At 49.5% G+C, this 25,255-nt stretch overlaps 1 protein-coding gene across 2 annotated transcripts in view; it reads right to left on the reverse strand.

Moving 5' to 3' along the window:
• Positions 1 to 25,255, reverse strand: part of asic1b (acid-sensing (proton-gated) ion channel 1b) — a 373,411-nt gene that overhangs the window by 209,848 nt on the left and 138,308 nt on the right. Inside the window, exon 4 of one of the 2 annotated variants that reach the window (XM_056273039.1) lies at positions 4,913 to 4,966. The exons of the other annotated variant lie outside the window; for it this stretch is intronic. Within the exon in view, the coding sequence (XP_056129014.1) occupies positions 4,913 to 4,966 (54 nt within the window). The remainder of the gene's footprint in view (positions 1 to 4,912; positions 4,967 to 25,255) is intronic. 2 annotated transcript variants of the gene reach the window in all.

Raw genomic sequence — 25,255 nt, forward strand, 5'->3', positions numbered from 1 at the left:
GCGTGTATGAAGGCGCAGTGCCAGTAGGGGGCGATGATTAAGAGGTGAAGGCAGGTTAGGATTAGGATTAGGGTTAGGGTTAGGGGAGGGATTTTGGAAAACGCTGGATGCTTCTTTTCCCCCATGGGGAGTTTCTGGCATTGAGTTAATCATCGCCTGGGTGGGTTTCCTCCGGGGGCTCCGGTTTCCTCCCACAGTCCAAAGACATGGAGGTCAGGTGACTCAGCCATACTACATTGTCCCTATGTGTGTGTGTGTGGGGGTGGGGTGAGGGGTGGGGTGGGGGGTGTCCCTGTGATGGCCTGGCGGCCTGTCCAGGGTGTCTCCCCGCCCGCCGCCCAATGACTGCTGGGATAGGCTCCAGCATCCTTGCGACCCAGAGAGCAGGATAAGCGGTTTGGGTAACGGGTGGATGGATGGCAGAGTAAAGGAAGGCCTGAGCCTCCCTGCTAACAGTCTCTCCTCCAGTCCCGCTCTCTCCTCCTCCACCGGCCTCCCTCTCTCCCCCATCTGTATCTGAATCTGCTGGTGTTTGACCCGCCCCTTCAGGCTGACACGTTCGGATTGGTGGTCAGCATCACGGACTCACAGCGAGAGGGTCCTCCGAGTCTTTCCCGGCCCCCGCTGCATGCCATTTACATGGTGTCCTTGAGTTCACGCGGGCTTCTTGTGAGCATACCGTGGGCTTCCTGTGAGCATACCGTGGACTTCCTGTGAGCATACCGTGGGCTTCCTGTGAGCATACCGTGTGAGCATACCGTGGGCTTCCTGTGAGCATACCGTGGGCTTCCTGTGAGCATACCGTGGGCTTCCTGTGAGCATACCGTGGGCTTCCTGTGGGCATACCGTGGGCTTCCTGTGAGCATACCGCGGGCTTCCTGTGAGCATACCGTGGGCTTCTTGTGAGCATACCGTGGGCTTCCTGTGAGCATACCGTGGGCTTCCTGTGAGCATACCGTGGGTTTCCTGTGAGCATACCGTGGGTTTCCTGTGAGCATACCGTGGGCTTCCTGTGAGCATACCGTGGGTTTCCTGTGAGCATACCGTGGGCTTCCTGTGAGCATACCGTGGGTTTCCTGTGAGCATACCGCGGGCTTCCTGTGAGCATACCGTGGTTTCCTCTTACAGTCCAGAGACATGCATGTTCAGTGAACCCGAGACTTTGAATTTCCTGAAGGTATTCATAGTGGTGTGTGTGTGTGTGTGTGTGTGTGTGTGTGTGTGTGTGTGTGTGTGTGTGTGTGTGTGTGTGTGTGTCTCCGGCGATGGACCGGCAGCCTATTCAAGGTTCCTCTCCGCCTGCAGCTCCGTGCCTGCCTGCCAGTGCACACTGCAGCCACCCACAACCCTGAATTTAATTAAGTTTCTCTCAAGAAAAAAAAATAAAATCTGTCTTTTGCACACAAACACCGCTCTCCCGACTTCAAGAGTATTCTGGGTTCGAGCCCCAGAATGGTGGTGTGGAGTTTGCATGTTCTCCTCGTGTCTGGGTGGGTTTCCTCCGGGGGCTCCGGTTTCCTCCCACAGTCCAAAGACATGTAGGTCAGGTGAACTGGGGACTGTAAACTGGCCATAGATGTGTGTGTGTGTGTGTGTGTGTGTGTGTGTGTGTGTGTGTGTGTGTGTGTGCACCTGTGGCAGACTGGCGCCCTGTCCAGGAGGTGTTCCTACCTTGCGCCCAATGCATGTTGGGATAGGCTCCAGCCCCCCCCCCCCCCACGACCCTGAATTGGATAAGTGGGTATAGATAATGGATGGATGGATGGATGGATGGACAACCCCCCCCCCCCCCACCCAGTAGTAAAACACCATATCCTGGTTTACTTCAGGGTGAGGTTTGTCACGAAGCCTGACGTGACTACTTCCTGGAGCAACTCTGCTGAGAATACCGCTCGGTCTAAAGTCCGAAGTGTGCTCACTCACACACACTTTATGACTAACAAGATACGAGAGGCTTCCTTTGACATTTTACATAAATTTTACGCATTTTCTCGAGAAATGTGAGGCCGGCATAAACATAAATTGTTCTTTTTGCTCGGCTCGTCCGGGAACGGCGCCCCATCTGTTCGGGCGTCGTCATTATTCCAGAACTCTACGGAAAGATGCGTCAGAATCCATTCGTGACTCCTTACACATAGGTTTTGCGTCGTTATACGAGCGAGTTATTTCCCGATTCTTGGCCGATGACAGTAAATTTGAGGGAAGACCATCCTAGCTAGATTCCATACACATAAGCGCAAGTTCACAAACCAAAGACCCCTTTTTATTGTGTTTTTTATAAAGCTTTTGAACAGTACATAGAAAGTATTGATCCTAGAGCTAATAAAAAGCCCCCCCCCCAAAAAACCCAAACGGTAACGGCACGTGTCCGCTGTAAAATATGTACGTAAATGAACTGTGATCTTCGCTGTTGTGTCTTAAATGTTCTTGTTTTAGTTTCCTTTCTATTATTTGTATGTTTTACTTGGCCTACCCCCCTACCCCCCTACCCCGCGGCATGTTTGTTTGCACCGCCGTCCTTCGTGTTGTAACAATGTAACATGTGTAGAACTTGTTGCCAATTAGTCAGTGAAGGAAAAGAACACACCCTGATTGACGGCAGCGCCTAGCGGAGCGCGTGTTAAACGGCTTCCCTGTGTTGCGTCATTTGTGGTTAGCTTGGCCAATCGGTACACGGTGCCATGGCAACGACAGTAACGACAGCGGCTTGGAGCGGGAAGGAAACGCCGATGCGAGCTGGGCCGCGTTTAGACGGTCGTTCGTGCTGTTGTAGCGAATTCAGGGGGGCAGCCGGGGACCGCCGCAGCCGGGACTCGAACCCGGGTCTCCCGCACCACGGGCGACCGCGCTAACCGGTCGACTAAAGGGTCCGACCCGTTAGCCCAAGGCCAGCGAGTCTATCCTTGTCGGCCATTCTGCCCCGTCTGTCTCCCTCTCTACTGATCTGTTTCTCTGTCTGTCTGCAGACCTCCGGTCTCCTCCATTACTAATATATCTTCCTCCCAAATTGTTCATTCATTTGTCCTACCCCCTGCCGGCTTGCCCGTGTGTCCTCCCCCTCCATCTGTCCGTCGATCTGTCTGAAAATCTGTTTCTAATCTGTCTGTCTGTCTGTCTGTCTGTCTGTCTGTCTGTCTGTCTGTCTGTCAGCCCTTCTCCCGGCATCAGCGCCACGCTGGCCACAGCTGCTCGTCAGGCCATCAGTGCTCCAGCATGTCTCCGCTGCTCAGACGCCCTCACCCCCCCTCACCTCCCACCTCATCTCCCTCACCCCCTCATCTCCCTCACCCCCCCCCCATCTCCCTCACCCCCCCCTCATCTCCCTCACCCCCTCATCTCCCTCACCCCCCTCACCCCTTCATCACTGCCGCTACCAGAGCCCCGCTGCACTCAGGCAGGCGGGCTGCTACAAACACAACACCCGGCGAGACACCACACACACACACACACACACACACACAGGCTGCTACAAACACAACACCCAGCGAGACACCACACACACACACACACACACACACACACACACACACACACACACACACACAGGCTGGTACAAACACAAGGCCCAGTGATACACCAAACACACACACATACACACACACACACACACACACACACACACACACACACACACAGGCTGGTACAAATACACATGCACACACACACAGGCTGGTACAAATACACACACACACACACACAGGCTGGTACAAATACACATGCACACACACACAGGCTGGTACAAATACACAAACACACACACACACACACACACACACACACACACACACACACACACACTCAGGCTGGTACAAGCACAACACCAAGTGATACACCACACACACACACACACACACACACACACACACACACACACACACAACCCCATGATGTCAACCACACACTACACACATACACACTATGTGATGACACATGCACAGACAGATTCATATACTTTAAGACAGACACACTAATACACTAGTGCACGCACACACATGCACAATATCCCCACACAAACAAACACACACACACACAAAGTGACAACCCAATGACAACCACACAGTGCGTACACATACACACACACACACACAAACCCAAAGTGACAACCCAATGACAACCGCACACACACACATACACACACACACACACACACACACACACACACACACACACACACACACACACACACACACAGTGCCGGGTGATGTGACCGACATGCCATGGCAAATGATTATTTTTATCACAACATAAGCAAAATTAATATTTCTGTCCACTGTGAAGGAGGATCACTTTGGTCCCCGAATGAAATGTGAGTTTGTGGAGAAGCTTTTCTGTAATTACAATGCTGTTTTGCATACCAGATTATACTGCTTCTTTAAATCTGCGCTTGATTACTGCAATTAATGCAGAGCAGCGGAGTGAGTTAGCTGGGAAAACAAGCCGGCGGTAGATTCTCCCTCAGCCTCCGCGGTTCCCCACCACATCCGGTCTTCAGGGCGGCCGCTGAAGTCCGGAGTAAACACAGACTGGTCTGAACACGGGTCTGGGAGCGTCCTTCTTTCAGTACACACTGCGACTGTTGTGATGAAGAAATAAAGAACTACACCGTAATGTGAGCAGATGATGATAAGAAAAACAAACCTTTACAGTCCCTTTTTACAACGCGGGAAAAGGATGAGATGATTTTTAAAAAACAGTGGTTTTGAGATTTAGATAAAACGGTGTCCCGTCGCCAGGCCTGTGCAGACAATCTTATTTGTTTTGGATACACTTTATTGATCCCGCGGGGGAAATCTTCTCTGCATTCAACCCATCCTAGTTGTGTAGCCTAGTGCAACCCGGCGTATTTTCGCCCGCTGCGGGATTCGAACCGGAGTTGTACTGCACCACGAGGCGACATCGCTAACCGCTCGACCTAAGGCGGTGAGTCTTTTTGTAGGTTACACCAGGAGCAGTGGGCCGCCGCCGTGCAGCGCCCGGGGACCGGCTCCAGTTTGTCCTGCCATGACTCGGTCGGGGGCACAGACCGGAGTATTAACCCCAACATGCATGTGGGGGAAACCGGAGCACCCGGAGAAACCCCGCCACAGACTTGGGGAGAACACGCAAACTCCACACAGAAAGGACCTGGGATGGCCCCCAAGGCTGGACAATGCCGTGGTTTGAACCCAGGACCTTCTTGTCATCATATGAATACCATCTCCGGTGTCAGATTCCAGATAGAAAAACTGCTGTGGCCCGGACCCGTCCCACACCCGACACTTCCATCCGGCCCACATACCGCGTGGAGTGATGGCACTTGGGCGGTCCGCTCCTGTTTGCCAGATCTGGGCCAGAACCAAGCCATAGCAATACCGCATGTGCCACATATTTGCCAAAGGTGGTCATATTTGTTTTGTGATATTTGGGCCATATTCACCATTTACCACACGGGGCCACTTCAGGGTCACATCCAGATTACATGTTGCCCAAAACACTGCATCTTTGCCAAAAAAGGGCCACATTTGATTTGGCATATTTGGGCCATATTCACCATTTACCACACGGGCCACTTCAGGGTCACATCCAGATTACATGTTGCCCAGAGCGCCGCATCTTTGCCAAAAAAGGCCCACATTTGATTTAGTATATTTGGGCCATATTTGCTGTTATACATGTGGGCCACTTCAGGCTCACATCCATTTTGTCAGGGCCAGAAGAAGACAATCAGTGCCGCATCAACTGCCTGAAGTGGCCCACATCCGGATGCTGTCTGGGGAGCTTTCCCCTGGCAGGAGACAGCGGCTGTCTTACCTTTTTAGGGAAATTGGACGTTGTCGGTGAATGTTCTCATTCAGGGGAATTGGAAGTTGTGAAGAAAAGAAGAAAAACAAGACACCAAATTGAAGCAGATGTGTTGGGACTCTGCAACCGATGCCGAAGGAAACAGATTCTTTGGAATTTCTGCAAAAGCAAACAGAGGCCAGTCGACCGTTTCAGCTGCTTCTTCTATTTCTGATTTGCAGCATTGTCAATGTCATTCAATGTCAAAACGAAGCAAGAACGCACGCGGGACTGTCTGAGTAGATTTTAAAGCCACTTCATGTCGTCATTGTACAGGTTACAACGCATGTGTCCTCTGCATTTAAGCCATCCTATTGTGTAGAGCAGTGGGCAGCTGCAGCGCCCGGCGACCAACTCCGGTTCTTCTTTCCACTGCCTTGCTCAGGGGCACAGACAGGAGTATTAACCCTAACATGCATGGTGGGAGGAAACCGGAGCACCCGGGGGAAACCCACGCAGACACAGGGAGAACACGCAAATTCCACACAGAAAGGACCTGGGCCGGCCTGGGATTCGAACCCAGGACCTTCTCGCCGTGATGCAGCAGCGCTAACCACTGGGCCGCCGTGGAAATCCATTTCACCAAATGATACAGGGTTTCGCACTCTCTTTAAGAAATCATTTTCAGGACTTTTGCTTTGGATATCCATGACAGCCGTCGTTCACAGAAGGTCACATTACTCAGTACTGAGGAAGTCTCAACAGGGTCTAATGGACCACGTCACGTTCAGCCGCTCACTGAACAAATGGCCAGAACTTCTAACACCAATGGGACGCCTCAGGTCAAGTCAAGTAAAGTCAGGTTTATTTGTATAGGCCTCGATCACCATTGAGTTGCTGAGCGCTTCACAATCACAACTCCATCCGCCACGATGTACAACACCGCCTATCCTCAGATCGCTGATTCGGATAAGGACAAACTCCGCAGAAGAAACCTCATCAGGAAACCAAAAAAATGGTAGAGAGAAGTTTTCAAATGAACCAGCAAGTCCTCCAACCCATATGACCACATAGGCCGTTTGTTATTTCTTAAATTCATTTCTAGTTTTTCCCCCTTATCCCACCCGATTAACCCAATGGCATATGGCCGTAACTCTTGTCGAACAACTCCCCTGGCTCACGTTTCCACAGGAAGGAGATAGTCGTAACACCAGCTTCCTTCAAACTCGTGTCGGCTGCTCTCGCTATTTTACACGATGAAGCCTCCTCGCATGGATTGCGTCACCTTCAGGCCGCGAAGGAGGCGTAGGGAGAATGCTTTCAGTTGCTTGGCTGCAGGCGCCCGGGTGGGCCAGAGGGGTTGCTGGAGAACGACGAGTCCCCGAACACTACACCGACCTACACCCACTACCCCTCGGGTAAGAATGGCCTAATGAATGCCTTACCCCGTGGACGCTCTGGCCGTGACCGGTTACGGCGAGTCTGGGATACGAACCTCCCAGCCACACGACGAGCGGGTCGCAAGAACGGCGGTTTATTCCGCTCGGCCACCGGAGCGGCGGCCGTGTGTTATGTACACGACCACTAGAGGTCGCTCGACGTTAAAAACGGAACTATGGGTCGCAATAAGCTGCTTGTACAAACGACCTATGGGGTGGTTTTTTGGTGGAGGACAGTCTCAAATGAACACACAGTCCAATGGAAGTTCTCACCTCAATTCCATCCCCCTAAAGGGTGAACGGGCTGAAGGCATGCCCAGATCACTTGACTCGACGAATTCTTGGGAAGCGTCGCGTGGGTCGACCAAACGCGCTAGCTAACCACGTGGCTTAGTTTAGACGGTGTAGCAGAGGAGCAACGTGATTGGCTGTCACCTTATCGCTCATCTGGATTCTGCTAAGACATGAGAGGAAAGAGTCATTATTGAAAAATGATCGAAGTCTTTTCATTTCAAATCAGGGGAAAATTATTTGAGATAATTATCAATACCACATGGCACACACACACACACACACACACACACACACACACACAAACACACACACACACTGATCAAAACCATCTAGCCCTCTGACACGCCACACCAGCTTAATTCACGACTGGAAAATGGTATTCAGAGGCGTACTTAGCGGCTGTTCTTATCAGCGCCATCCAAGCGGACTGTTTCTTCCTGCCTGACTACTGACTGGCTGTTATCACCCCGGCAATGAGACATTTTGATGCAACGGTGACGGGCGATGCCCCCCCCCCCGCAGCAAGGATGGGAAATGACAACGAGAGCAAACTCACAGGGGTGAACACGAAGGGCAGGGCCGAACGCCACCCTGAAAATCTCAACGCCGCTTGCAGCCGCATGAAAAATTAATTGTTTCGACACTCTCGATTTTTGGCTTTTGCTCGCGACTGGTTGGTGAATTCGCCCACGCACGACTCAGCCGGAGCAGCGTGTTCCTGTGGTTTGACGAGGACACAGGTGGTTTGGGGTTCTTTCATCTCGACGGTGCTCTTCAGCACATCCAAAGTAAGGCACTGAGAGAATTTTACCTTCAAATACGAAACTCAAGCAGACTTCCTCCAGGTCTGGGACGCAGCGTGAGGGTGCTTATTTTGAAAAATATCATTTTGTTAAGAAGAGCCATCCATCCATTAAGCAAGCCGCTCATCCTGCTCTCAGGGATGCTGGAGCCTATCCCAGCAGCCACTGGGGCGGCAGGCGAGGAGACACCCTGGACAGGCCGCCAGGCCATCACAGGGCCCACACACACACACACAGGGACAATGTAGTACGGCTGATTCACCTGACCTACATGTCTTTGGACTGTGGGAGGAAACCGGAGCCCCCAGAGGAAACCCACACAGACACGGGGAGGACATGCAAACTCCACACAGAGGACGACCCGGGACGACCCCCCAAGGTTGGACTACCCCGGGGCTCGAACCCAGGACCTTCTTGCTGTCAGGCGACCGCGCTAAGCACTGCGCCACCGTGCTGCCTTGTTAAGATATTAAGGATTAAAACAGGAGCATGTTGAGGTGTGTCCGCCTTGATTGACAGGTCTGTCAACCTGTCTGCCACAGAGGTTCCACTAAGCTCCACCCCGATGCCCAAATGTGGATTTCTGATGCCCAAATTTGGATTTCCTGACTCTTAACAACTGACAAGATGGCGGTGAGCAGAAAACCTCTTTAGGCTTCAATCAATCAAGCAGTCAAGTTGTATTTTATATGGCGCTTTTCTAGCTGCAGCAGCCACTCACAGCGCTCACAATGTCCCTTCAGACACCAATGGGTGGCGTCCTTTCTAAACGGTCTATGGGTCGTCTATGTCCTCGGTGTGAGCTAAACACCACCCGGTATCACATCAGCTTCTGGAGGCGTCCCCGTCGCCAGTCTCTCAGTGGGTGACAGGAGAGGCCAGACCGACCTCGCCGTTCTCCTGTCTCCTCGCTCGAACGTTGTCCTCGTCTTGTTTGTCACGTCCCCCTTTCTTCACCAGCGGTGCCTCACTGTCTCCTCCTCCCGCCTCGGAGCCGTCGCTTCTTCTTCCCCCGAACTCACCTTGTTATTTCACCGCCCTCCCTTTTTTCTCCCCAATTCTACTTGGCCTATTACCCCACTCTTCCGAGCCGTCCCGGTCTCTGCTCCACCCCCCTCTGCCGATCCGGGGAGGGCTGCAGACTACCGCGTGCCTCCTCCCATACATGTGGAGTCGCCCGCCGCTTCTTTTCACCCGACAGTGAGGAGTTTCGCCAGGGGGACGTAGCGCGTGGGAGGATCACGCTATTCCCCCCCCAGTATCCTCCCTCCTCCCCGAACAGGCGCCCCGACCGAACAGAGGAGGCGCTAGTGCAGCGACCAGGACACACACCCACATCCGGCTTCCCGCCCGCAGACACGGCCAATTGTGTCTGTAGGGATGCCCAACCAAGCCGGAGGCAACACGGGGATTCGAACCGGCGATCCCCGTGTTGGTAGGCACTACCCGGACGCCTGTCATTTCATTTCTACGTCATATCACCGCACCGTTCCCACCCTCACGCTTACCCAATCCCACCTGCGTCCCCTCACCCCATCGAGTTCTTCTTTGTGTATGCCTGGTGTGTGTGTGTGTGTGTGTGTGTGTGTGGGTGTGTAAGTTTTGGAGCGGCAGTTAGCATCTTGACACCGGTGTCAGTAAAAATCTTATCTGTCTGCAGCAGCTTCGGAGGCATCAACCCCCTGCCAGATCCCCTCTCCACCTCGGGCCGGACCCTCCTATCTCCCACCCACGCACCCCAGCGTCAGTGATGCAGCGAGCAGAGAAGCTGGCTCGGTGTGACTGCAATCTGTCTGTCAAACACCAACCACCCTCTACCCTCCTTCCTCCCCTCCTCCTCCTCCTCCTCCCACTGCGTCTCTTTCAACGGCGCCTCCCACGATGATTAGCCCGATGAATATCAAAACACGGATCCTCCTCACCACATTTAAATATTCAGGGCACAGGGAATACAGCATGGCAGAGATCCATCAGCGCTCCACGGGGGGGGGGGGGGGTTATGGAAGACAATCTCACACAGGGCCGACACACACACACACACACACACACACACACACACACACACACACACACACACACACACACACACACACACACACACACACACACACACACACAACACACATATTCCTACCTAGGGGCAATTTAGTATCGAGTCACCTGACCTCCATGTCTTTGGACTGTGGGAGGAAACCGGAGCCCCCGGAGGAAACCCACGCAGACACGGGGAGAACATGCAAACTCCACACAGAGGACGACCCGGGACGACCCCCCAAGGTTGGACTACCCCGGGGCTCGAACCCGGGACCTTCTTGCTGTGAGGCGACCGCGCTAACCACTGCGCCACCGTGCCGCCCACGTCCATGACGTTGCTCAGAAACGCGACTCCATCATCTCACATCTCACCTCCCCCCTGAAAGGGGGCGCTATAACGTTTTACTCGAGGAAAGTAGCAGATCTAGTCACGTGTCAAAGTACCGGCGTCACAGGGCGCTGAACAGTAATCGTGTCATCACCGGGAGTGCGAGTCCTGTCAAAATGCCACGTGCAATTAGCGTCGCGCTCACAACAGGTAGATCAACAGCACTGTCAACACAACCATGTACGGGGGCGCCGACACACACTTGGCCTCTCTTGCAGCGTGTTCTCCCTACACACACACACACACACACACACACACACACACACACACACATCCACCCGTCCATCCATCTACCTGCTCACGTGCTCTCGGGTTGTAAGCAGGAGGTTAACACCTGGTCTCTCCTGATCCACTTCATACAGCGTGCACCGCGTTCTCACACACGACATGTGCTCCATTAATAAAGTTTCATTATACTGACTGGCTGATTAACCGGACGGACGGACGGACAGACAGACAGACAGACAGATAGAGACAGCTAGATAGATAGATGGATAGACAGACAGACAGACAGACAGACAGACAGACAGACAGACAGACAGACAGATAGAGACAGCTAGATAGATAGATGGATAGACAGACAGACAGACAGACAGACAGACAGACAGACAGACAGACAGACAGACAGACAGATAGATAGATAGATAGATAGATAGATAGATAGATAGATAGATAGATAGATAGATAGATAGATAGATAGATAGATAGATAGATAGACAGATAGACAGACAGACAGACAGACAGACAGACAGACAGACAGACAGACAGACAGACAGACAGATAGACAGATGATAGATATACAGACAGAGATAGACAGATAGATAGATAGATAGATAGATAGATAGATAGATAGATAGATAGATAGATAGATAGATAGATAGATAGATAGATAGATAGATAGATAGATAGATAGATAGATAGATAGATAGACAGATAGACAGACAGACAGACAGACAGACAGATAGACAGATGATAGATATACAGACAGAGATAGACAGATAGATAGATAGATAGATAGATAGATAGATAGATAGATAGATAGATAGATAGATAGATAATTAGATGGATAGACAGAGATAGACAGATAGACAGAAAGACAGATAGATAGATAGATAGATAGATAGATAGATAGATAGATAGATAGATAGATAGATAGATAGATAGATAGATAGATAGATAGATAGATAGATAGATAGATAGATAGACAGATAGATAGATAGATAGATAGACAGAGATATAGATATAGATAGATAGACAGAGAGATAGATATAGATAGATAGATAGATAGATAGATAGATAGATAGATAGATAGATAGATAGATAGATAGATAGATAGATAGATAGATAGATAGATAGATAGACAGATAGATAGATAGATAGACAGAGAGATAGATATAGATAGATAGACAGAGAGATAGATATAGATAGATAGATAGATAGATAGATAGATAGATAGATAGATAGATAGATAGATAGATAGATAGATAGATAGATAGATAGAGAGCAAGATACAGATAGACAGTGAGAGATAGACAGACAGACAGATAGATAGATTGATTGAATGAGCTTGTAATGATTTGGTGTACTGACTCACGAACCCTTCAGTGAGGACTTCGCCAGGTCTTGAGCCCTCTGGGACACAGTCTTGCCACCCCTGTTGCCACCCCATTTATAAATCAGATAATGTGTTTTTAAAGTATATTTTATGTACATGCATGGTGAAGGTCAATGAGACCCGCACCCAACTCATCTCAAACAGAAGTCGCCGATTTAGAATCCCCCCCCCCCTCACAGGCGCGGATCTACAGGGTGGCAAAGGGGTGGCAGCTGCCACCTCTGGGACACAGTCTTGCCACCCCTTTGCCACCCCAGGAAAAAATCTCTAGATCCACTACTGTCTTGAGCCCAGTCCCTCATGTATAGGGGCTCTCACACACACACACACACACACACACACACACACACACACACACACAGACTTCACCAGGTGTGTCTCTCACACACTGGTGTCCATCATGTACCATGGACGAGTCACTGACACCAGCTAGTGTTGGGCTGGAAGGAGCCCTGCATACACACGACCACGAGCCTTCGTGGCCCATAACCAGGCACCACTGCCCCAAGACCATCATCAACCACCATCCTGCGGTTCAATAGGAAGTCTGCAGCAGGCTCTCAGACACACGGCTCCCTGGGAAGCCGAGCGGCGCAGGTTCAGGACTATATGGTCCTCCAGTCCCACAGCTATGAGACTGACACATTATAATGGCAATACTTTCTACCATTACCCCTTAATGCTGCCCGTGCCCCACCTGGACATCCTTCATCACACACTCACACACACACACACCTCGCTCTCCCTCTATTTATCCCTTCTTAAGCACTCTCCCACTCCATCTTTCTCGTCTCCCTCTCTTTTGGACGTCCCTCGGAGGACGAGCAACAGACTTAAATGGAATTTTCCTATCGTCAGTCTGGAGAGAGGACGATGCCTAGCTCCAGTTTACTTGGCTGCACCTACCTGAGCAGCTACGTCCCCTCAGCTGAGCCAGGCCTGCCAGCACAATGCTGCACGGCCTTGATGCATGAGAGAGAGAGCATGAGAGAGAGCATGAGAGAGAGAATGAGAGAGCATGAGACAGAGAGAGCGCATGAGAGAGAGAGAGCATGAGAGAGAAAGAGAGAGAGCATGAGAGAGTGTGAGAGACAGAGTGCATGAGAGAGAGAGCATGAGAGAGAGCATGAGAGAGAGAGAGAGAGCATGAGAGAGAGTGTGAGAGACAGAGAGAGAGCATGAGAGAGAGAGCATGAGAGAGCGCATGAAAGAGAAAGAGAGAGAGAGCATGAGAGAGAGAGAGAGAGAGAGAGTGAGAGACAGAGAGAGAGCATGAGAGCATGAGAGAGAGAGTGTGAGAGACAGAGAGAGAGCATGAGAGAGCGCATGAGAGAGAAAGAGAGAGCATGAGAAAGAGAGTGTGAGAGACAGAGAGAGAGCATGAGAGAGCATGAGAGAGAGCATGAGAGAGAGAGTGTGAGAGACAGAGAGAGAGCATGAGAGAGAAAGAGAGAGCATGAGAAAGAGAGAGTGTGAGAGACAGAGAGAGAGCATGAGAGAGCATGAGAGAGAGCATGAGAGAGAGAAAGAATGTGAGACAGAGAGAGAGAAAGAGAGAGAGCATGAGAGACAGAGAGCATGAGAGAGAGAGCATGAGAGCGCATGAGAGAGAGAGAGAGCATGAGAGAGAGAGAGAGAGAACATGTGAGAGAGAGAGAACATGTGAGAGAGAGAGAGAGAGAGAGAGAGAGAGAGAGAGAGAGGAACTGTGTGCATTTATATTTACAAGTGTTTCGTGTGTGTGTGTGTGTGTTTAGTGTAAGTGTGTGAGACAGAGAGAGAGAATAATGATGATATTCATTTCATCAATTCAATGATGATGAATATCATCATTGAATTGACTTGAATTGAATTGAGAAGGGAGAGAGAGAGAGAGAAAGAGAGAGAGAGAGAGAGAGAGAGAGAGAGAGAGAGAGAGAGAGAGAGAGAGAGAGAGAGAGAGAGAGAGAGAGAGAGAGAGAGGGTTAAACAGAAGCAGTGTGTTTTTGTTTGAAGAGAGAGAGAAACAGACCGAGGGAGGGAGGGAGACACACTATCTGTTTTCTGTGGGTTAATGTGTTTTGTGTTTTAAAGAAAGATAAAGAAAAATGAAAAACGTGTATACATGTGCATGTGTGTGAGAGAGAGAGAGAGAGAGAGAGAGAGAGAGAGAGAGAAAGGGGGGGGGCTTAAAAGCATGCGCCCCTGGGTCTTCCTGTTTGGCAAGACACAAAACTACACACACTGGGATTAATATCAGCTCACACACACACACACACACACACACACACACACACACACACACACACTGTCTTCTCGCAGTGCGACCCCGGGGTCCAGTGTGTGTTACCAGCCTGCCATGGCTGCACGTTGACTCGACACCAGTCACCGCTCTTCATACAGCTTTTTCCCTCTGGCTCCGGAATAACCCTCCTCCTCCTCCTCCTCCTCCTCCTCCGGAATGATGTCCTCTGCACCAGGCCGGGGAGGAAAGCCCGGGCCCAATGGACCGGCGCCACGCAAGCCAAGAATAATGCTAAGTTGGACCCGGAGCCAAACAATGGGAGAGCAACTGTTGTTGTGAGCGAGGGGGAAATGGAGGGGGAGGAAGCTGGAGACGATGAAGGACCGGCCACCTGCAGGCCACTATCACCACTGCAGTCGGACAGAGGGGCCTTTATTAGCCTGTCAGCTTGACTGATTGACCGACCTGCTGAGGAGCTTCACACCGTCCACACTAAAGATGGCACAACAACTCCGCGCCGGGGGTCCGAGCCCACGGGAGGAAAACCCAGCCTGTGTGTCGCTCACCAAGAAGGATTAACGATGAAAAACCCACTGACGGGTCACTAATGATTGTGTTCCTTATTGATTGATGTATTGATTATTTTTTTCAATTAATTGATTAAGCCTGAGTCTGGTGATTTGGGTTCCTAAACTTTTTCGTGCTGTGACTCCTTTTGGACCCGGACCCAACAAATATTTGGTGCAGTAAATAAATAAATGTTGTAGTGGTCTATTCCGTTGCCTACCAACACGAGGATCGCCGGTTCGAATCCCCGTGTTACCTCCGGCTTGGTCGGGCATCCCTACAGACACAATTGGCCATGTCTGCGGGTGGGAAGCCGGATGTGGGTATGTGTCCTGGTCGCTGCACTAGCGCCTCCTCCTGTCGGTTGGGGCGCATGTTGGGAGAGAAGGGGGAATAGCCTGATCCTCCCACGTGCTACGTCCCCCTGGCGAAACTCCTCACTGTCAGGTGAAAAGAAGCGGCTGGCGACTCCACATGTATCGGAGGAGGCATGTGGTAGTCTGCAGAGTGGGGTAATTGGCCGGGTACAACTGGGGGGAAAAAGGGGAAAATAAATAAACAAACAAACAAATAAATAAATGTGTATAACAGTGTTCCCATTTTCAGTCCTCAGTCATTGCCGACTCATGACTGAATGAAACAGACCAGCATGTCAACATTAAACATTATTTTAGTAATATTTTGGAACACAATTAAATCATGGCGTCATTTGTGTCGTGCAAATAAATAAATAAATAAATAAATAAATGTGCCTTTTCTTCTTTTTTTTTCACCGTCTCCGGGCAAAATTTGATTCCTTGTGGCCGTCCTGTAATCCAACCCATAGTTATGCTGTAGCTATGACATGTCCAAAAAATAATAATAATAAAATTAAATAATGACTAATGCCCATCACATGGGCCAAGACTCCCTCGCTGAGATGGGCTTAAAAAGACTTGGGTTCGTGTCAAGGCTGACCGGCTCATGTAGCTGTCTAGCATCTGCAGGGTATCGCCGATGCACGGAGAAGAGGAGGAGGCCGGTGAAGTTAAATGGACGAAGGACCCCATCGCATTTTGTCAAATTACAGATGATGGGGGGGGGGGGTGCTTATGGTCGAGCTGCTGAGAGAGCAAAGGTGTTTTTTTAGACCAAATAAAAACGCTTGAAAAGGGGGAGAGAGCCACAGACAGAGAGAGAGTGAAAAGAGAGAGCGAGTGAAAAGAGCGAGAGTTTCAGTATGGCAATACACGCACTCAAAGAAAAAGCATGCAGGGCAATGTATGCATTAAAAACCAAATTATTAAACTCTAAGATTCCAGTTAGAGTCTGGACAAAAATATTTGATTATGTTATTTTACCCATAGCTTTGTATGGAAGTGAGGTCTGGGGCCAGCTCACTGGATTAGAGCATGGCTCATGGGACAAACACCCGATAGAGGCCCTCCACACTGAATTCTGCAGAAAAATATTAAATGTTCAAAGGAAGACACCAAATAACGCCTGCCGAGCAGAACTGGGGCGTTTCCTGCTACTGTTAAAACATCCCAAAATGGGCCATAACATTTTGGATGCATCTAAATTCAAGCCCAAAAGACACCCTTCCATTCAAGGCATTAAAATCCCAAGAGCTGAACCTTGAAAACAGTCCCCTCAGTCAGCTGATGGTGAAGCTAACCAACCAGGCTCCCATCAGCACCGCCTCAAAACACAGCAGAATAAAACACGTTACGAATCAGTCAAAAGATCTGTGTTTGGAACATTGGAGAAATGAAACTAAAACCCAGAGCAGACTAAACTGTTATTTGACCCTAAACAGAGAATATAGACTGGCCGAGTATCTTCGCTCTGTCAGAGATACGAAGCAGAGACGGATCCTGACCACATACAGGCTCAGTGACCACCATCTGGCTATAGAAACAGGAAGACACAGACCAACATGGCCGCCCAGAGAGGAGCGTATATGTGGTCACTGCTGGACAGGGGAGGTAGAAACAGAGATGCACCTCCTCCTCCTCCACTGTGAGAAGCTCTCTCCAGTAAGAGACTTCCACTTCGGGGAAATAGCCAAGAAAACACCAAACTTCCTACTGTTAAGCCCCGAGGAGAACCTGGCAGTTCTCCTGGCGAAGGAACAACAGCTCCTCTGGCAGCTAAATACGTATCTGCTGCCACAGCCTGGGGGACTCCCAACCGCTGTGAGACCCCCAAGATATACTATGCTGCTGAGTCAATGCATTCAACCGTGTGGCATTTGTTGCACTGTACTGTATGGCAGTGAGGAATAAAGGGGTTGACTGCTTCGGTGGGCAAAGATATGGAGCATGCTTATGTGAGGACACCTATGTATTAATGTGCGATGTAATGTGAATTTGATGTGTGTTTAATATGTGATGTGATGTTTTAGTCCTTTGCAAACTGTTTGCCAATGGCATATTTTCTGTTCATGCCAATAAAGCTATTTGAATTTGAAAATTTGAATGTGAAAAGAGCAAGAGAGTGAAGAGAGAGAGTGAAAAGAGAGCGAGAGTGAAAAGAGAGAGAGAGAGACAGCGTGAGAGAGAAAGAGAGAGAGAGCTGCGGGAGAGAGATGAAGGAGACAAGCTCCAAGAAAACAAGGTGGGAATTATTCATGAATTCAAAGTGACACAAACTTAACTGGGGCATTCAGGGTTTCAGATATGTGATTATTATGTATGGATGCTTTCTGAGGAGACACCTTCCAGAGGAGGAAAGACACCTTGCAGAGGAGGGAAGAAACCTCCCAGAGGAGGTAAGACACCTTCAAGAGGAGGTAAGACACCTTCCACAGGAGGTAAGACACCTTCCAGAGGAGGTAAGACACCTTCCAGAGGAGGTAAGACACCTTGCAGAGGAGGGAAGAAACCTTCCAGAGGAGGTAAGACACCTTCCAGAGGAGGTAAGACACCTTGCAGAGGAGGGAAGAAACCTTCCAGAGGAGGTAAGACACCTTCCACAGGAGGTAAGACACCTTGCAGAGGAGGGAAGAAACCTTCCACAGGAGGTAAGACACCTTGCAGAGGAGGGAAGAAACCTCCCAGAGGAGGTAAGACACCTTCCAGAGGAGGTAAGACACCTTCCACAGGAGGTAAGACACCTTGCAGAGGAGGGAAGAAACCTTCCAGAGGAGGTAAGACACCTTCCGGAGGAGGTAAGACACCTTCCGGAGGAGGTAAGACACCTTCCACAGGAGGTAAGACACCTTGCAGAGGAGGGAAGAAACCTCCCAGAGGAGGTAAGACACCTTCCAGAGGAGGTAAGACACCTTGCAGAGGAGGTAAGCGGCTCTACACAAGAAAATAAATAGGTAAATAAATAAACATGAGACTTCATTTCTGACGTCAGACCCGGACATATGGGCGTTTTTCATTTCTCTGATGCAAACAACCAAACCGGGGGGGACACACCGTGAAGACAAACATCTGAACGTTTAACGTGTTCATTTACATTTTAATCTCATATTCAGTTTAAAATTGTGTCTTTTTTTTTTTTAATCTCAAAACTTGAGAAGGATTCTGCCAGTGTGCTGACGAAATCCTTTTTTTTTTTTAATTGTCCGTAATGACTAGAACCAAGTGTCGGTTTCCCAGTGCAAGCTGGAATAAGACACTTTATTTGACGGTGTTAAAACTGTAATCCAACTTGTCTCACTATTTTATCCACCTGACACATGATGATGATGATGATGATGATGAGGTGGTGCTGGACAGACAGACAGTCTTCCACCAGAACATTGGTGTGATATAGTGGATGTAGGAGACAGAGAGAAACAGACCTGTTGAGCCTGATGTTCTGGGACTACAAACCAGGTGTAGCAGGACTACAAACCAGAGGTGTAGCAGGACTACACACCAGAGGTGTAGCAGGACTACACACCAGGTGTAGCAGCCATTGTGGCTGGTGTGCCGTCAGCTCAGCAGTAAGCAGTTCCCTTGTAAAACTGGATCCTGGGACCAAAGTTAAATCTAGTTCTGTAATGTATTACACACTATATTCAGCTTCTTCTACAGCGAAACAGGACACATATGAGTCTACTAATACTACTACTACTACCGCTACTACTGCTACTACTGCTATTACTACTACTCCTGCTACTACTAGTACTACAACTGCTACTGCGACTACTGCTATTACTGCTGCTACTACTACTACTACTGTTACTACTACTACACTACTACTACTGTTACTACTGCTATTACTGCTACCAATACTACTGTTACTACTGGTACTATTGCTGCTACTACTGCTACTACTGCTATTACTGTATTACTACTACTGCTACTACTGCTACTACTGCTATTACTGCTACTACTACTACTACTACTGTTTACTGCTACTACAACTGCTACTACTACTATTGCTACTACCACTACTACTACCACCACCACTACTACTACCACTACTACTTCTGGCTGCTGCCGTTAGGGGTCGCCAGAGCGGATCATCCGTTTCCATCTCTTCCTGTCCTCTGCATCTTCCTCTGTCACACCAGCCACCTGTATGTCCTCCCTCACAACATCCACCAATTTTATCTAAATTCTACCCGCGAAATACTTCTGAAAACGTTGTTTTAGGAAAATTATAAACGCCAGGCTGACCAAGTATCGTTTTGCATGCTCAATAATCCAGGTAAAATGGGTAATCCGGGTAATCAATAAACGTTGTGTCCAGATGAACTGATTCGACTTCCTGCGTCGCTGGGCTGAACAAGTACAACAAGTTGACAGTCGGCTTTGGAGAGGCGCTGTATGTCCCGTCTTTCGAGCGGAGCTGCTAATGAACCCTGTGGACTTCCAGCGGTTGAGCTAAGCTAGGCTAAACTCGCCGTTCAACGCCCCTCCAAACTGCACGCAGAGGCCTAACGAATGGTGTCCCCGAATTTGTCTGAGTCAGCAAGTAAAAAAACCCCAAACCAAACTGTCCCCTTGTGATGACTCTGTGTCCACAAACACCTGTGGAGGAGCAGACAGTTTCTCCAAGCCTCCGCTTTTTATTCTCGCCAAACCTGGTCACTTATTACAAATGATAAACTGAGCACAGAATTGGATTAAAAGGAAGGGTAAAGGGAAGCGGGACGTGTTCTTCTCTTGCCAGACAGTCAAGGAGAGGAGGAAGAAGAGATCATATTGATAGCTCCACCAGACTCAGACGTCTGCCGAGAGGAGTTACACAAGACGACCTTCCCTTTGAAACGTTTCTAAAAATGCTTTAGCACTTTCTCCGCTTCGCTCTCCTCTGTTCTCTGTCTCTCTCTCTCTGTCAGTCTCTGATGGAAACAGTATGCCAACAAGGTCGGGGAAAAACAAAAATAAGAGGTGTTAATCATCGGGAAAGGCAGAGCCATCTCTCCCGAGGGGGGTCTGCGTGGTTGGTGTAGTGGTTAGTGCAGTCGCCTCACAGCAAGAAGGTCCTGGGTTCGAGCCCTGGGGTAGTCCAACCCTGGTGGGTCGTCCTCTGTGTGGAGTTTGCATGTTCTCCCCGTGTCTGCGTGGGTTTCCTCCGGGGGCTCCGGTTTCCTCCCACAGTCCAAAGACATGCAGGTCAGGTGACTCGGCCATACTAAATTGCCCCTAGGTGTGAATGTGTGCGTATGTGTGTGTTGGCCCTGTGTGATGGCCTGGTGGCCTGTCCAGGGTGTCTCCCCGCCTGCCGCCCAATGACCGCTGGGATAGGCTCCAGCATCTCCGCGACCATGAGAGCAGGATAAGCGGTGTGGGTAATGGATGGATGGATGATAAGAGTGACAATGGCCCCGCATCATGTGCTTGAATCCCTAAACATCTGGGGAACAGTACAACACACCGCTCTACTTCTATAAATATCCTTTAATATCTTTAAAGGCAATACGAGTCTTTCGCGAACATGTGTCTTGAGTAAGAAACAAAATGGCCGAACACGAACGGCCTGCAAACAGCAGCTGAACAGGAAACAGGAAGGGTTGACATCTCACAGGGCAGCAAATTGCAAAGATCACATCCCATATTCCTGACCGACACGCCACCTCCACCCCCGTACATCTTGTACTTCATTCGTCACAACCTTATATTCGCAGGTCTGTGTGTGCGTATGTGTATTTTGTGGGTCTTTTTTTTTTTTGTCATAGTGCATGTTGGTATGATATCATTTCAGCTTGTTGCTTCATTTTGGAGACCGTCTGGCATCTTAAGGGGCAGCTGAACAAGACTTGTTCTTAAACCTGTCCTTATGGATGGTTACTACTGCAAGCTGAACCAGGAAGTAGCTCAGGTCTGTGATCCACCACTGACAATACTGGACATTCCCAGTGATAACGTTTAACTTGCACATTCATTTTCACTTCCAAATACCTGGTTGACACGCCTCCCTGCATGCTCAATAATCCAGGTAAGAAAACCAAAGAAGGTTGAATCAGTTCATCTGGACACAACGTTTACTGACAGACATGTTTCTTCATCATCTAAGTGACCTCTTCAGTCTCACCTGACTGCAGGTGTCCCACCCTTATGAACAATACAGTGACTGCAGGTGTCCCACCCTTGTAAACAATACAGTGGCATAACGACCCAAACCAACAACCAGTTTCATATGCAAATTACCGTGACCATTAACTAGAGTTTCAGTGGCCATGTGTACTATTCACAGAGGATTTGGGAATGGTTGCAATCACAGCATTATAAGATGGCGACAGATGAAAACCCCAAAACACGCTGCGCCAGAAGTTGATCCACCCCAAGGATCGGGTCCCCCGGCACAAACAGAGCAACATAGTGTACGCTGTTAAGTGCCAGGAGGATTGCCATGACTTGTACATCGGGGAAACCAAACAGACGCTGGCCAAGAGGATGCCACAACACAGGAGAGCTAACATGTCAGAACGGGACTCCACAGTCTACACCATCTACAGACCGGTGGCCACTCTCTCAAGGATGAGGATGTGCACATCCTTGATAGGGAGGAGCGCTGGTTTGAACGGGGAGTCAAAGAGGCCGTCTATGTGAAGAGGGTCGTTATGCCATTATATTGTTTATAAGGGTGGGGACACCTGCAGTCAGTTGAGACTGAAGAGGTCACTTATGCTTCTTTTCCACTGCACAGTACTGGCTCAACTCGACTCGACTCCGTTCGACTCTACTCGCTTTACTTTTTGGGATTTGGTTTTCCACTTTTTCAAAAGATTTTATTTATATGTTAATAAATATGAATAAATACACATGTATTTATATGTATTTATATTTTATCTATTTTATTTACTTATTTATAGTGGTATTTTCATGTCATCTTTTAGTATCGGCTCAGCTCACTTGGAACCTCAATGGAGGTGGTACCAAAAAAAGTACCTGGTACTATCCCAAACTTTTGCCCAATGGAAAACCAAATAAAGCAAGTAGAGTTGAGTAGAGTAGAGTCCAGCTGGTACCATGCAGTGGAAAGGGGGCATTAGATGAGTGATGAAACGTTTCTCTGTCAATAAACATTGTGTCCAGATGAACCGATTCAACCTCCTTTGACCCGGTTGAGATGGCTGGGCTGAACTGGACTGGCTGGACCATGTCTAACGTTCTCGTCGACGCAGTTTTGAAGCTGAGCCCAGCGGCTATCCAGCATCCAAAACCTCTAAACTGAAGTAAGTAAAACGACACCATAACCGATATGTACAATAGCCAACACGAAAAAAAAAAGAAAAAAAAAGACATGTTGTAAAAAAAGTACCATTTGAATTATCTTTTAAAATGGCATAACGTCTATGAGGATGCCTTCTCTCCATCATCTTCCCAGAAGCTCCGGCGGTGATGAGGAAGTAAACACTGGGCTGACTGCGGCTGCAGGCCAAACTCATTCTCACCGCTAATGGCGTCTGTAAGATGACATTAATGTGGCGTCCTCCTCCTAATCACGCTCCCATAAAACCGGGCATGCTCTGCATAATTTTTATCTAATCCTCCTGCCCTCTGAGCGTGTTATTTATTTATTTATTTATTTATTTATTTGCTCATTTACTTCTTTTTTTCCGCTTATGTAGAAATGCAATTATTAGAGGTCCCAGCCGGGAGACGCTGTTTTTTTCCCCCCGAAGGAAATGAGACGCCAAATGGCTGACCGAGAGTCTGGCCCTTCTCCTGTTTGCAATTATTTGTCTAACGGCTCCTCGAGGATCACAGCCTCTCAAAATCACAGCTGATCTCCGACAGACAGACGCCAGACAGCCATGACTTGTTATTCCTGTCCTTCTCCTTGTGCCTTTCTTCTACATGATGCCGTACATGCTTTTGTACATTTCCCTCTCCTCATCTATGCAGGGTAGATAAAGGACGATAGACGGTAAAAAGCCTATTGTATCTTTCTCCAATGAGATCCTTCAAGCTGGGGCCCGGTGTTGCTTATTCATAACCCGGTTGAGCCTGTGAGTCAGGCAAACACCCATTTCCATGGAAATATTAAAATCTATTGTGGGCAGAGGTGCTGGTAACAGCTGCTCTCGCTCTTTCTCGCTCTCTCGCTCTCTCTCGTACATCTTGCCTCTTTTGGGAACATTACATAGACTTACAGTCATTCCCTAGCTCTTCCCTAGCTCTTAACGTGACCAACCTCTTAGTGGTTAGCGCTGTTGCTTCCCAGCAAGAAGGTCCTGGGTTCGAACCCCAGGCCATCCCTGGTCCTTTCTGTGTGGAGTTTGCATGTTTTCCCCATGTCTGTGTGGGTTTCCTCCCACCATCAAAAAGACATGCATGTCTGTGCCCCTGAGCAAGGCAATAGAAAGAAGAACTGGAGTTGGTCCCCCGGGTGCTGCAGCGGCCCACTGCTCCTATACAATAGGATGGGTTGAATGCAGAGGACACATTTCGTTGTATGTATCCATCCATTCGTTATCCGAACCGCTTATCCTGCTCTCAGGGTCGCAGGGATGCTGAAGCCTATCCCAGCAGTCATTGGGCGGCAGGCGGGGAGACACCCTGGACAGGCTGCCAGGCCATGATAAATAATAATAAACTGCCTCATTAACCCTGACCATCAGAAATACATGCCTACCCTTAACCTAACCCAAAAGGCGCTCACACATGACCAGCAGTAAAACCGCCATTGTCTTCTTATGGGGAGAGCAGTGGCGCCCAGCTAGGTGGAAGTGTTACCCATGGTGTGGCGCACCGCTCGAAACTGCCACAGAACACCGTGCTCAAAGTTCAAATTATTTCAACTTTGACCTTGGTCACCGCTCACCTTTCAAGGTACAACCAATGAGACAACAGCTGGAAGTGATGTAGCCAGAAGAGACACAACAAGCGGGGGAGGTAAGAGAGTGATGGAACAACTCTATAAGAAGAAGATGAAAGAAAGCCACTTTATTTTTGTCGTTGCACAGTTGTTTGGTTACAGTGAAATGTGTTCTCTGCATTTAACCCATCCTATTGTATGGCAGCAGTGGGCCGCTGCAGCGCCCGGGGACCAACTCCACTTCTTTTTTCCACTCCCCTGGTCAGGGACACAAACGGGAGTATTAACCCTAACATGCACGTCTTTTTTCTTTTGGATCCCCCCCTTTTTATCTCCCCTGTGCCAATTGCCCCACTCTTCCGAGCCATCCGCCGATCAAGGGAGGGCTGCAGACTACCACATGCCTCCTCCGATACATGTGGAGTCACCAGCCACTTCTTTTCACCTGACAGTGAAGAGTTTCGCCAGGGGGACGTAGCGCGTGGGAGGATCACGCTATTCCCTGCAGTTCCCCCTTCTCCCCCAACATGCGCTCGAACCGACAGGAGGAGGCGCTAGTGCAGCGACTAGGACGCATACCCACATCCGGCTTCCCACCCACAGACACAGCCAATTGCGTCTGTAGGGACACCCAACAAAGCCGGTGGTAACGCGGGGATTCGAACTGGCGATCTCCATGTTGGTAGGCAACAGAATAGACCGCCACGCCACACGGACGCCCAACATGCATGTCTTTTTGATGGTGGGAGGAAACCGGAGCACCTGGAGGAAACCCACGCAGAGACTGGGAGAACATGCAAACTCCACACGGAAAGGACCAGGGACGGCCAGGGGTTCGAACCCAGGACCTTCTTACTGCGAGGCAACAGCGCTAACCACTGGGCCGCGGTGCCGCCTTAGTTCAGAGTAGCATCCTCAAGGCAGCTGGACGTGGCAATTCAC

This window comes from Lampris incognitus, chromosome 2, assembly GCF_029633865.1.
Source record: "Lampris incognitus isolate fLamInc1 chromosome 2, fLamInc1.hap2, whole genome shotgun sequence".
NCBI classification, from domain to species: Eukaryota; Metazoa; Chordata; class Actinopteri; order Lampriformes; family Lampridae; genus Lampris; species Lampris incognitus.